Genomic DNA, 14,765 nt, shown 5'->3' with positions numbered 1-14,765 from the left:
GGGTTTACTGTGGCTGCTAGAACATTTGAAGTTACATAGGTGGCTCAGATCCTATTTCTAATAGACATGCTTGTCTGTAGGCTGAGTCATGAGAGCCGCGCCCCCAGGCTGCTGGCTTTTCAGATCTGGAGCAGCCAGCTCTCTCCTCTTGCTCCAGCCCTCCACCCCACACCCCAGGCTGCAAATTAAAGGATTCTTCTTGGAGGAACCAAACAGCGCCAGACAAAGGGCCCACAGATAGGGACGCTGGGGACTCCCCCACACAGAGGCCACTTCCAGCCCGTCTCCCTTGAGAGGCACGCCCCACCCCCACACACAGGGCCTCCCGTCGGCTCTGAAGTGACTCATTCTTAAATATGAGCAGTCAAGGTCCACATCTGAGGAAAGCTGATTACATAAAAAACAAAGACCAAAACAATCTGAGAAAAGGAACTCAGAGGAAACAGACCATCCAGGCTGCAGCGGGAACTTGAACAAAACAACTCTAAGGAGTATTATGAGAGAGATAAGAGAAGAGATTATATCTGCCAGACACAAACAGGATGCTGGAAATAGGAGCATTCAGACAACAAGGAAGAGGGCTGAGAAATTGAATATACGATAATCAGATAAAAAAATTCCATAGATGGGCTGGAAGATAAAGACCAGGAAGAGAGAAAGGCCAGACAGCAGAACACAAAGAGTGGAATGAAAAATAGCAGGAAAATAATGAGAAAATTAGAGGTCAATTCCAGGACATGCACCATCTGATTAAAAGTTTCAGAAAGAGAAGATAAAAGCCAGAAGGAAAGAAATGATCAGATAGATAATGTAAGAACACGTCCGGGAAATGAAGGATGTGAGTTTCCAGATGAAAGGGCCACCAGATGCCGGTAAAAAGGATGAAAACAGACTTGCATGGGGGCACATCCCTGTGACGTTTCAAAACACAGGCACAGAGAGATCCTGCAGCTTATATAGAGAGACGAGTAAAAAGGCGGGGGAAACAGAATGACATGGCACATCCCATAACACCAGATACCAAAACAGAAGGCCTTCAAAGTTCTGGGGGAAAATTATTTTTTTCAACCTAATTTCCATGCCCAGCCAAACTACAAGTTAGGTGTGAAAGTTGAAAAAAGATATTTTCAGACATGCAATGCAAAAAAAGGTACCTTCTGTGCACTCTTTGTTAAACAGATACTGGAGGGTGTGCCCTAGCACAACTAGAGAGTAAACCAAAGAAAGAGAGACAAGAAATAAAGCAACAGCTTTATGTGGAGGAAAACGAAGGAAATTCTCAGTATGAGGGTTACGGGAGTTGAGCAAGTCTGGAGAACAACCAGCCCACATAGAGGAGTGCAGAAGATTCCAGAAAGAACATTAGTGGCTATATTAGGTTGAATACTATCCCCCCAAAATTTATATCAACCCAGAACCTTAGAATGTGACCTTATTGGAAATAGGATCTTTGCAGATATAATTAGTTAAGATGAGGTCATACTTGTGAGGATGCCTGTCATATTGGGACCGTAATCCAATATGATGGACATCCTTTTTTTTTTTGTGCAGAGGAAAATTTGCTCTGAGCTAACATCCATTGCCAGTCTTCCTCTTTTTGTATGTGAGCTGCTGCTACAGCATGGCCACTGATAGACGAGTGGTGCAGATCTGTGACCAGGAACCAAACACAGGTCACTGAAGAGTGCCAAACTTAATCACTAGGCCACCTGGGCTGGCCCAGACTGGCATCCTTATAAGAAAGCCATGAGAGACACAGAGAGAGAGAAAGAGAGGAGACACAGAGGGAAGAAAGTCGTGCAAAGAGGGAGGCAGAAATTGGAGTGATGCAGCTACAAGCCAAAGACACCAAGGGTTGCCAGGAACCACCAGGAGCTAAAAGAGAGGCACGGAACAGGTTGTTTCTCAGAGCCCCCAGAAGGAACCAACGCTGCCAAAATCTTGATTTTCAACTCCTGGCCTCCAGAACCGTAAGAGAATAAATTTCTGTCGCGTTAAGCCCCCAAGTTTGTGGCAATTTCTTATGGCGGCCCTGGGACACTAATACAGCGGGAAATAACCGAACAACTAGGAACTAACAGATGATTTGGAAAATAGCATTCGGAGATTTTCCAGTTCTGTTGGAGAATTTGGGAGAACTAATGACAGCAATATAAACAAATAAGAAAAGGAGCCGGCTTGGTGGCAGAGCAGTTAAGTTCGCACGTTCCGCTCGGATGGCCTGGGGTTCGCCGGTTCGGATCCCGGGTGCACACATGGCAGTGCTTGGCAGGCCATGCTGTGGTAGGCGTCCCACATATAAACCAGAGGAAGATGGGCACGGATGTTAGCTCACAGCCAGTCTTCCTCAGTGAAAAGAGGAGGATTGGCAGCAGATGTTAGCTCAGGACTAATCTTCCTCAAAAAAAAATTTAAAAAAATAAAAAGAAAAAACCCCAGCAAATAAGTAAAAATGACTCCATGAAAAATAAAAAGTAAAATATTGGAAATCTAATCATTGTACATCACTTGGCTCAGCAGTAAACAATATTTACATAGACATGATGAGGTATACATTGAATATGATTTCTTTTTTTTTTTTTTGGTGAGGAAGATTGGCCCTGGGCTAACATCTGTGCCAATCTTCCTCTATTTTGTATGCAGGATGCCACCACAGCACAGCTTGATGAGCCGTGCATAGGTCTGCACCCGGGATCCAAACCTGTGAACCTCAGGCTGCCAAAGTAGAGTGTGCGAACTAAACCACTATGCCACTGGGCTGGCCTCTACATTGAATATGATTTAACCCAAAACTCTGAAAAACTCTAATGGAGGAGGGAGGTGGTGGATGAAAAATTGTACACCCTTATCTTCCATCAGAAAGAGTAAACAATGCCTACGAGGGACAGATCAAGAAATAGTAGGCTATTGTTTAGAAACATGAGAGTACAGATTAGGGGGTGTCAGCTGAACAGGTGAAGGGCGTTAACTCTGGGGAGCAGCAGGCTGGTTGCTTTTCATTATAAGCCTTGTAGTCCTATTTAATTCTTTAAACCAAGTAGTATATGACTTTAACAAAAATAGTAAGTTTTAAAAAAAATGCCTGCCTCAATTTTGGGTGCTTTGGGCAAAGAACAAGGATATTGAGGGCCGCCTGTTCACTGTCTTCCGTCTTTAATGCAGAGCTGGTGTGAAAGTGGGAAAACAGGTAATAGCTTTAGTCAGAGTTGTTGCGTATTGGTTTGATATGATTTCAAACCCACTTGTTCATGACAAGAGCGAAGTTGTTTGGATCCAAGCAGGATGTGGTCATCAATGCCTGTTCTTGTCCGTAAGCACTCAGTAGCTGGCTGCTGAAGGGCACCGCTGGGGGCTGGTAGGTAAGAACGGGGGAGCAGCAGCTATGGCTAGGGGACAATTAGACTTTAAATACCAAGAGTTTGTGAGCACTCACCGAGAGTGTTCAGTGGGCAAGGCTCCCCTCTGCTGATCTAAATGGCTCTCTGAAGACCTTGGGACATTAGCTCCTGCCTGGGCAAGGTGACTCTTTGCCACAGTGGTGAAAAGCATGCAGCTGCCCATGAAGGAGACAGTCTTGCCCACCAACACCAGCGCCTTCATTGCCTAGCAACGTTCTCTTGCAAAACGGACTCTTGCTTCACGCGGACGCAGCTCTTGGTTGGCTGAGCCGACTCTTCTGAGAACCAACTTGTAGAAAGGTACACCCCACCTAAATTTAGACTTTATTTCTGCCATCTCCCTTTCGCCTGGAACAATAGTGTGATTGACCCATCATTGGTTTGGAGTATGTCATTTCTTTATTGGTTTATCATCCTGTATACTATTGGCTTGTGGAGGACAGGCACACCTCAGAGAGATTACGGGTTCGGTTCCAGACCACAATAAAGTGAATATCACAATAAAATGAGTCACACAAATTTTTTGGTTTCCATGCATATAAAAGTTATGTTTATACTATACTGTGGTCTGTTAAGTGTGGAATAGTATTACGTCCAAAAAAATAGTGTACATACATACCATAATTAAAAAATGCTTTATTGCTAAAAAAATGCTAGCCGTCTTCTGACCTTCAGTGAGTCGTAATCTTTTTGCTGGTGGATGGTCTTCCCTCAATGTTGATGGCAGCTGACTGGTCAGGGTGGTGGCTGCCGAAGGCTGGGGTGGCTGTGACAATTTCTTAAGACAACAATGAAGTTTGCCACATCGATTGACTCTTCCTTTCACGAATGATTTCTCTGCAGCGTGCAATGCTGTTCGATTGCATTTTACCCACCGTAGAGCTGCTTTCAAAATTGGAGTCAACCCTCTCAAACCCGGCTGCTGCTTTATCAACTGAGTTGATGTCATATTCTAAATCTGTGTTGTCCTTTCAACAGTCTTCACAGCTTCTTCACCAGGAGTAGATTCCATCTCAGGGAAGCCCTCTCTTGGCTCATCCATTGGAAGCAACTCCTCCTCCATTAAAGCTTTTTCATGAGATTGCAGCAATTTGCTCACATCTTCAGCCTCCACTTCTCATTCTAGTGCTCTTGCTATATTTCCACCACATCCACAGTCACTTCCTCCACTGAAGTCTTAAACCCTTCAAAGTTGTCCCTGAGGGTTGGCATCAACTTCTTCTAAACTCCTGCTAATGTTCATATCCTGACGTCTTCCCATGAACCACGAATGTTTCTAATGGCATCTAGAATGGTGAATCCTTTCCAGAGGTTTTCAACTTACTTTGCCCAGATCCATCAGAGGAATCAGTATCTATGGCAGCGATAGCCTTACGGAATGGATTTCTTAAATGATAAGACTTAAAGTTGAAATTACTCCTTGATCCCTGGGCTGCAGAACGGATGTTGTGTTAGCGGGCATGAAAACAACATTCATCTCACTGTACATCTCCATCAGAGCTCTGGGGTGACCAGGTGCATTCTCAATGAGCAGTAATATTTTGAAAGGAATCTTTTTTCTGAGCAGTAGGTCTCAACACTGGGCGTAAACCATGTTGTAAACAGATGTGCTGTCATCCAGGCTTTGTTTTTCCCTTTATAGAGCACAGGCAGAGTAGATTTGGCATAATTCTTAAGGGCCCTAGGATTTTCAGAATAGTAAATGAGCACTGGCATCAACTTAAAGTCACCAGCCACATTAGCCCCCAGCAAGAGAGGGAGCCTGTCCTTTGAAGCTTTGAAGCCAGGCACTGACCTGACTTCTCCTCTCTGGCTGTGAAAGTCCCGGATGGCATCTTCTTCCAATATGAGGCTGTTTCATCTACATTAAAGATCTATTGTTTGGTGTACCCACCTTCATGAATTACCTTAGCCAGATCTCCTGGAGAACTTGATGCAGTTTCTACATCAGCACTTGCTGGTTCCCCTTGTAGTTTGTTTGTTTGTTTGTTTGTTTTAAAGATTCGCACCTGAGCTAACAACTGTTGCCAATCTTCTTTTTTTTCCCTTCTTCTTCTTTTCCCCAAAGCACCCCCAGTACATAGTTGTATATTCTAGTTGTGAGTGTCTCTGGTTGTGCTATGTGGGACGCCGCCTCAGCATGGCCTGATGAGCAGTGCCATGTCCACGCCCAGGATCCAAACCGGTGAAACCCTGGGCCGCCGAAGTGGAGCATACGAACTTAACTGCTTGACCACGGGGCTGGACCCTCCTTGCACTTTCATGTTATGGAGATGGCTTCTTTCCTTAAATCTCATGAGCCAAAATCTGCTGCTTCAGACTTTTCTTCTGCAGCTTCCTCCCCACTCTCAGCCTTCACAGAATTGAAGAGAGTGAGGGCCTTGCTCTGGATTAGGCTTTGGCTTAAGGGAGTGCTGTGGCTGGTTTGATCTTCTATCCAAACCACTAAAACTTTCTCCATATCAGCATTAGGGCTGTTTTGCTTTCTTATCATTCATGTGTTCACAGGAGTAGCACCTTTAATTTCCTTCAAGAACTTTTCCTTTGCATTCACAACTTGGCTAACTGTTTGGCACAAGAGGCCTAGCTTTTGGCACATCTCAGCTTTGGACACGCCTTCCTCACTAAGCTTAATCATTCCTAGCTTTTGATTTAAAGTGAGAGACGTGACTTTTCCTTTCACTTGAACAATTAGAGGCCATGGTAGGGTTATTAATCGACCTAATTTCAATACTGTTGTGTCTCAGGGAATAGGGAAGCCTGGGGAGGGGGAGAGAGATGGAGGAATGGCTGGTTGGTTGGAGCAGTCAGAACACATACAACATTTATAGACTAAGTTCGCTGTTTTATACGGGCACAGTTGGTGGTGCCCCAAAACAATGACAATAGTAACATCAAAGATCACTGATCATAGATCACCAATATGCAAAATAATGCAAAAATAAATTAAAAAATAATAATGCAAAAGTTTGAAATATTGTGAAAATTACCAAAATGTGACACAGAGACATGAAGTGAGCAAATGCCGTTGGAAAAATGGCGCCGACATATTTATTTGATGCAGGGTTGCCACAAACCTTCAATTTGTAAAAAACACAGCATCAGCAGAGTGCAATAAAAATGAAGCACAATAAAACGAGGTGTGCCTGTATTATTACTACAAATTATAATTCGCACAGTGAAGCTGTGTTAAATAAATTATTGGCAGACAATCTCAGGCTCTGGGATAATTTGCTGTGGACAAAACAAGGGTACCCAGTGTGGTCCCTGGACCAGCGTATCCAGGTCCCTTGGGGCCTTGTTAGAAAGGCAGAGTCACAGGCCCCACTCCTGGCCCAGGGGCTCAGAGACTCAGGGTGGGGCCACCCAGCTGGGGTTGACACGCCCTCATGTGACTCTGAAGCTGGCTCCAGCTGGAGAACCACCAATTGAAGTTCACTCAGTAAGTAGGAGTTTGGTTCATCCCCAGAAAAGCCAGAAGTATCACTCTTTTCTGGGCACAAACTGACACCCCAGTCACCTTGAAAAACTAAAAGCCTCGACAAGTATTAAAAACCTTAAAAGCATTCTCTCCTTTGGACTCAGTGATCCCAACTCTAGGATTCCATATTACACATGGAATAAGCTTTGTCCATAAAATATTCATCACTGTGTTATTTATAATAGTGAAAAATTAGAAACAACCTAAATGTCCAAATAATAGGTGTTTGATTAAATACATCCACAGAGGGGCCGGCCTGGTGGCGTAGTGGTTAAGTTTGTACACTCCTCTTTGGCAGCCGGGGGTTTGCCAGTTTGGATCCTGGGTACGGACCTACACACCGCTCATCAGGCCATGCTGTGGTGGCATCCCACATAGAAGTGCTTACAACTAGGATATACAGCTATGTACTGGGGCTTTGGGGAGAAAAAAAAAAAAGAGAAAGATTAGCAACAGATGTTAGCTCAGGACCAATCTTCAAAAAAAAAATATACATCCATTGAGTAGTTAAAAATGTTTATGGAAGGTTGAAAGAATACAGAACAAGCTTATGTGTTAATGGAAAGAAGCAAGATTCAAAATTCTACAGACAGAATGACCACACTGTGGGGAAAACTGTGAGCAGGAAAAAAATTCTGGAAGGAAAGCCTAGAAAATGTTCACTAGATGGGACTAGGGTAATTTTTTTCTACTTAAAAAACGTTTTTTTTGCTTTGCAAAGTTTTACAGGTAGCATGTACTCATTTAAGCAACCTATCTCTGGGGAAATGAGTTGAGTAAAAATTGAGGGGGGTCACTGCTTCTGCAAGAGAAAGGCCGCTTCAGACCTTCTGAGCCTTCACCGTCTCCTTGGGGCTGCGCAGGCAGAGAGGCCGAGAGGGAAGGAACCACTGCCGTTCTACGGGCGGCTCTGCCTCCAGGACCTGGAGTATAGTAGCTGCTCAATAAATACTTGAGGACGAAAGGAAGGCTCTCAGTATCTCATTCAAACCTGCCAAACACCTGTGACAGAGAGCGTATCACAGTGCAATTTTGTCTCCCCACCAAACTACAAACCCTTTGAGTGATGGAACTGTTTTTGTTTTGTTTTTTTTTTTTGTAATCTCTCTAAGCCCTTCTGAGCACAAAGAACATCGAATAAATGATGATCCTGATATTAGAGATGACGAAACTGTCCGTGTTCAGATGATGAAATCTTGGCAGATCTGGGATTCAAGGCTCAGTGAGTTGGGCTCCAAACCGGGGAATTTTTTTGCGGAGTCAGCTGCATAAGGCGGGCCCCTGGTGCCCAGGCGCTCTGGGACCACTGGCCTATGCAGAAATCCAGAGATCAGCAGAGCCCTACAGCGCCCGCTGGCCGAGGGTCATGTGTTAATCAGGCTGCCAAAGTTCAGAAGCAGGAGGGTGCAGGGAGCTCTGCCAGCTCAGGTGACTTCCCTGATGAGGAGACAGGGCCCTTGCAAGTAAGGATTTAGACAAGCAGAAAAGACAGCGGACGGCATTCCTGGCAGGGGCACTTCTTAATCAAAGGCACCAATAAGAAACCAAAGGGAGCAAATGGCAGATACACATGACTATCCTTTTAAGCTTGTGAGTCACTCACAGGAACCTGGCTGTCTGTCTAGAGCCCAGTGGGTAACTCACATATGTTTATCAAATGAGCAATGGATGAATGGATGGAATGGATGGATGGTTGGATGGATGGATGGATGGACGAGTGGATAGGTGGATGGATGGATGGATGGATGGATGGTTGGATGGATGGATGGATGAGTGGATAGGTGGATGGATGGATGGGTGGATGGATGGGTGGGTGGACAGGAGGGTGGGTGGATGAAGGGATGCATGTATGGATGGATGTTTGTTAATAGAAGAGTAAAAGTTAAGAGGTTTTGGAAATAGACAGGCCTTGGTCTGAATCCTGGGTCTGATCTTGTCTACAGGAGACCTGAGCATGTTATGTCACATCTCTGAGCCGAGGTTTCTCTGAGAGGCCTCTTGGAGTTATTGTGGTGATTAAAAATAGTCCATGGAAAGTGCTGAGTTCAATGCCTGGCACAAAGTAAGCATCCAAGAAATGAGAGTTGCTGTCATCTGCATCGACCCAGAAAGGAAAGGGGGAGAGAGGTAACGGGGCCTGCAGTTGGCTGTCTTGCTACCATTTCCTCCTTCCTAGAAATTGAATCCTGAATTTCCTTTGGGAAGTCACATGGTTTGAGTAGCTTAAGTCAGTGTCTTCCATTCCCTCGGGCCCCTGTGATTGGTTCACGGGTATGTATGAGACTCAAGCTGCTCCCATCAGAGTGACCTCAGAATATTTGCTGGGCATGCTGGGACATAGCCCACTTCTTCCTCTCATTAGATGTAACAAGGAAGTCAGTAGCCCAGAAGCCGCCAGCAGTTACACTGGGAGCACCGGTCTAAAAGGAAAGCTGATGTTACAGAGGCACAGTAGAAAGACAGAAAGAAATGTTCTTGAGCTGCTGGATTCAGCCTCACCTGAAGTTGGTGATCCCTGGACTTTTCAGTTATATGAGCCAATTAATTTCTTTTATGTTTAAAACCTATCTAAGCCAGATTTTCTAATACCTATGGTCAAAAGCACCTGACTGCCACAGAAAGGAAGAAGGAACAAGGACATATGAATGGGACGTCTAAGGAAGATGAGGCAGCAAGTGTTGGGTGGTATCAAATTGTACAAGGCTTTGGATGCTAGGAATTGGGGCTAAATTTTAGCTATTATTTCCCATTTGACAGATAAATAAACTGAGGCCCGAGGGTTAAACATCAAGCAACTTGTCTAAGATTGCACAAGTTAACTAACGAAGTGTGGGGCTGGAACGAGAAGCCGGATCCTCCTGACTCAGCACCCTTTCCCACAGACACACGGCCACTGTCCCCATGCAGAAACATACCCCATCCGAGCGCGATGAAACCCTGGAGGCACTTCCTTTCTGAGAAGAAGGAGACGACGAGGAGCGTGTGGAGGTAGAGACCTTCCACCAGCAGCCAGGCGTAGTTGGCCAGGATGCAGTACTGGAAGAAGACCATGACCAGCTTGCAGCCCACCTGGACAGGGAGAGGCGGCTGAGGTCCAGGCTGGCGACTGTCGGTTTCCCTCTGGTGCCCAGGCCCAAAGGAAGGGACAGGCTGTGGGACGGGTCAGGGGCCAGGCCACAGAGTCAGCCTCTGGGGCTCATGGCCATCCCCTGCGGCCTTCTGCTCTCAGAGGACCAGGCCCACAGAGTTCCTTAGGGAGTGGAAGTCCGCAGCCAGCAGGCTCGGTCAAGATGGTCAATGGGCGTCACACAAGCAGGAACTGCATAAAATTCTGGAACTGGCTGCCAGATGTAAAACTGGGTCAGATATGGCCCAACTCCCAACTTCCTCATTTTTCAGATGAGGGATCTGAGGCCTAGAGAGGAAAAGGGATTTCTGAGCAAAGGGTTAACAAAATGCTTTCCAAGGTCAGTTTCCTGGAAACAGATGAAGAAGGGACGCGCCAACTACGTTAGCAGATGATATTGATTGCAGTAAAAATGGCCCCAGGCCAGTACACTGCATCTGGACTGGAGACTCTGAATACCTGACGGGGATGCCACGGTGTTGGCCTTTCCTGATCAGTGGCTCTTATAACAGCCACGTCCCTTGTAGGGATCCCTGGAAACTAGGCCTGCGGGTTTGTGGGGCACGAAGCTTGTACGGGTCAGGGGTCAGGCCGCAGAGCCAGCCTCTGGGCTCATGGCCATCCCCTGTGACCTTCTGCTCCCAGAGGACCAGACCCACAGAGTTCCCCAGGGAGTGGAAGTCCGCAGCCAGCAGGCTCAGTCAAAATGGTCAATACGCGTCACAGAAGCCAGTACAGCTCCCATACCAGCGCCATGAGGGCCTCCTTCCCTTCACTGAGCTTTCCCCTGGAGAGAGGACCCCCGGACGGCCCGAGGACTTCTGCGTGGAGAGCCGCAAGGACACTTCCATGCAAGAGGAGTGCCCAGTGCTGCCCTGTGGCCTTCCAGAGGCTCTGATACCATGCACGGCCTGTGGTTGGCTCTGAGTCTGATGTTCGGAGGAAGCCGAGAAGGTTCCTGCCGGGCTCTGCTGGATTTCTCCACGGCTGGTCGGTGATGGGGTGGGGCCTGAATTTTACCTCCTGACTCCCAGTCTCTGGCTCTTATTTCATCCTGGAAATCTCCCTGAGAGACCTGGGCCCTTATTGAGGGACCGCTCAGCTTGAGTCAGAGAACACACACACCCACACACACACACACAAAACTGTAAACAATATAAAGTTAACGCATCTATAAGGAATTAGAGACGTGAGTGGTGGGAAGTGGCAGGCTGGTTGACTGAATGAATCTCAATGTCCAGTCCCTTTATCCCTTGCTTGCTCTGCCGTGACGATGATAGTAAAAACTCAATCTCCCAGCTTCTTTTGCAGTTAGGTGTGGTCACATGACACAGTTCTAGCCAGTGAGAGGTAAGATAGGAGTCTCGGGGAGGGGGTTCTTTCCCAAACGAAAAGGCAAAGCCTCCCAAACAGAAAAAACTATTTAACTTTGACTTTACTCCTTCTTGTCTGGAACAGGGAGGTGAGGCCTGGGGTTGCAGCAGCCATATTGCAAACGTGTGATATAAAGCGTGGGATCAAGGATGGCAGAGCAGAAAGAGGGAAAATGACTGTGTTCACCATGGCATCGTGGAGCCACTGTGCCACCTCTGGATTGCCCGTGTGTCGACTGCTTATGAGGGAAAAATCCCATCTGTTTAAGCCATTGACATGCAGTTTCCCATTATGTCCAGCAAAAGGGATTTCCAGTTGACACTCGGGGTGATAGTGCAATGAATTAAGACTCATCTGAGAATCCAGGAGGAGGAAGAGGGTTGGCTTTAACAAAATCTGATTGTTTTACTGCAGACTCACAGGCATACGCTCACCCTTTTCTTTTTGCTACCAACCCCAACCCTCCCTAGACCTGGCCATCCGACTACAGCTGGGACGCAGCAGGAGTAGGATAAGAGGAGTCTTGCTACACATCTAGTTCCCAGAGCAGTGAATCCGCTCCAGGACGCTGGGAGCTGAATGGCAGCCCCCATGGGCTTTCCGACAAACCACTCTCGCATGTGACCCAGAGTGTGCCTGCGGGGACATGGGACTCTCCCTGAACCTCCTGGCCAGCACCAGCGCTGCCCCTTCACCCTAGGCATTAAGTGCAGCCTTAGTACAGACTCAGGGGAAGGACAATCAGGCTGCCACCTTTCCAAAGTCAGGCTGGGGAAGGCAGGCAGGCCCGGCCACACCCTGGGGCACGCAGGCATGTTACCTTGTGGGCATCGCAGTGTGTGACGTCGTCCGAGGAGAAGAGCACGGCATCCTTGATGAAGTTGGACAAGGCGCGCAGGATGAAGGACACAAACAGGTGCATGTGGATGTAGTTGCGGGTGCAGTGGAGCCGCCTGGGGGAGAGAAGGCAGGGCCATTAGGCCGGGGCCAGGAGAGGCTGGGGCTCCGCCAGGCCCGCTCCTCCTGCAGTGCACGGGGGAACCCAGGGCCCGCTCTTTCCAGGTCACACAGCTCCCTGTAGCTCTGTGAGCAGACCCTGAAGGAGAGCCCAGGTCCCAGATGCCCAGTATACTCTGTCTCATACTGCAATTAAAAAAAGCTGGGGCTATAGATGCAACGTGTGTTCTGCCCTGACCTTCCCCCATCGCACTCCCAGCATTGTTTAGAAGAGTGAGCAGTGCAGGAGGCAGGCAGCCGGAGAGGGCCGGGGGGGGGGGGGGGGGGGGGGGGGCGGGGGGGGCGGGGGGGAGGGGGGCGTTGAGTGGCATAGAAAGAACACAGGCTGCGGGGAGAAATCAGACCCAAGGTCTGCCATGTATCAGCTTCACACCTTGAGCAAGCCTTTCACCTCCCAGAGCCTGGATTTCCTGCTCTGCTGCAGGGGTCAGAAGTCTGTTACTTGTTCCCCATCTTCTGGTATCAGAACCAGTCTTTCTTATGGGGAACCATTCCAGCTCTGGTGCCATTCCACCCTCCGACCCTCAGACCCAACCAATCAGAGCACCTCATCGCTGGCTGCATGCCTGGCTCAGGGTTGGGCGTGTGACCCAAGCTGGGCCTATAAGAAGTCCCCCAGGATTTCCATTGCAACAATGGGGAAGAGGCCCTCTTTGCCCCGGTGTTGCTGAGCTGGTAGAATGTACCCCTGCAGTTGCTGGTGGTTGTGTCTGCCACCCCTGCAGAAAGCTTGCCTGTGGATGAGGCCAGCACAGTGTGGAGAAATGGAGGGAGACAGAACTAGTTCTGCTAATACCTTTGAACGCCTAGATCCAGCCATGCCTGAAGCCAGATGTCCCTGAACTTGTCAATTATGTGGTTCAAGTCACCTTTGTTTTTCTTAAGCCGTTTTAAGGTAGAGTTCTGTTTCTTGAAACCAAGAGTCTGGTTAATACACCCGAAAAAATATGCCCATTAAAAAAATATGATACCTATCTCATAGCATTGTGTGGAAATTAGAAATAATACATGTTAAAGCAATTGGTGCAGTAAGTTCTTAGTAATGCTCAGTAAATGTTGAATGGATAAAAGGATGAATGCGGTCATGGGAACTTCAATGTTTTGCCACAGGTAAGCTTTAGATCAAGAGGTGACAAAGTGGCCCACCCAGACCTTCCTCTCTGGCCTGAGCAATTAAAAGAGACCTAAAGTCTCTTCCTGGGGAAGGTGGGGGGATGGAGAGGCGGCAGCGTGTTCTCACCGGAAAGCACAGAGGATGCTGAGGGCGGCCAGGAGCATCACCAGGGAGGAGCTGTAGCCCACGGTGTACATGACCTTCAGCTTCAGCAGGTACTCGTGCTGCAGAGAGAGAGGGGGGTGTCAGCCCCATCCACCTGGCTGGCTCTGCCTTTTCTGCCTCAGCCTGGACCTGCTTCAGGCTGCTCGAACCCCTTCGACTCTGACTGCTATTCTGTTCACACCCCAAGGACACCAATTCATAGACTCCTAGCATCTTTTTTTCTTTTTAAAGATTTAATTTTTTTCCTTTTTCTCCCAAAACCCCCCCGGTACATAGTTGTGTATTTTTTAGTTGTGGGTCCTTCCAGTTGTGGCATGTGGGACGCTGCCTCAGCATGGCCTGATGAGTGGTGCCATGTCCACACCCAGGATCCGAACTGGAGAAACCCTGGGCCACTGAAGCAGAGCGTGCGAACTTAACCACTCAGCCACTGGGCCAGCCCCGACTCCTAGCATCTTGACTTTGGAAAAGATCTTGTGGAGCCTCTGATGCCAATTCAAACTTCTATCCCATGTATAAGGCCCCTTCCCATCACCCTGAATTCAAGCCTTTGCTTGAATTCCTCCAGGGACAAGGTGCTCACTGCCTTTCGAGGAAGTCGTTCAGTATACAACAGTATACAACAGACAATTTTTTCTCATGTGAAGTTAAAATGTATTACTTTTAAATTGCACCTGTTGGTCCTTTTTCTGCTTCTGGAGCCACTTAAAATAAACTGAATTTGTCTTGTACTGAATGAAGGCCCACCAGTATTTTAAAAATAAAGTTTGCAGGAAGCCAGCCCCGTGCATAATGGTTAAGTTCAGTATGCTCTCCTTCAGTGTCCCAGGTTTGTGGGTTTGGATCCCAGGTGCAGACCCATTCCACTCAGCAGCCTTGCTGTGGTGGTGACCCACATACAAAACAGAGGAAGACTGGCACAGATGTCAGCTCAGGGCAAATCTTCCTCAGCAAAAAACTTAAACAAAAAACCTTTTCATCTTAGAATAGTTTTTCAGACTTATAGAAAAATTATAAAGGTCATACAGAGTGGCATGTCATTTCTTAATACAGCTATTCTGCCCGTCTGTCCCTCACTTATCGTCTCAG

At 47.5% G+C, this 14,765-nt stretch overlaps 1 protein-coding gene across 12 annotated transcripts in view; it reads right to left on the bottom strand.

The window, feature by feature from the left end:
• SCTR (secretin receptor) overlaps positions 1 to 14,765 on the bottom strand; it is an 89,205-nt gene that overhangs the window by 14,056 nt on the left and 60,384 nt on the right. For all 12 annotated transcript variants that reach the window (XM_070581125.1, XM_070581126.1, XM_070581127.1 and 9 more), the window contains exons 5-7: positions 13,638 to 13,735; positions 12,201 to 12,333; positions 9,795 to 9,948 (exon numbers count right to left, since the gene is read on the bottom strand). In XM_070581125.1, coding sequence (XP_070437226.1) covers positions 9,795 to 9,948; positions 12,201 to 12,333; positions 13,638 to 13,735 — 385 coding nt within the window. The remainder of the gene's footprint in view (positions 1 to 9,794; positions 9,949 to 12,200; positions 12,334 to 13,637; positions 13,736 to 14,765) is intronic.

The sequence above is a fragment of the Equus przewalskii genome, chromosome 17 (assembly GCF_037783145.1).
Source record: "Equus przewalskii isolate Varuska chromosome 17, EquPr2, whole genome shotgun sequence".
NCBI classification, from domain to species: Eukaryota; Metazoa; Chordata; class Mammalia; order Perissodactyla; family Equidae; genus Equus; species Equus przewalskii.
This window is presented reverse-complemented; position numbering and strand designations above follow the sequence as displayed.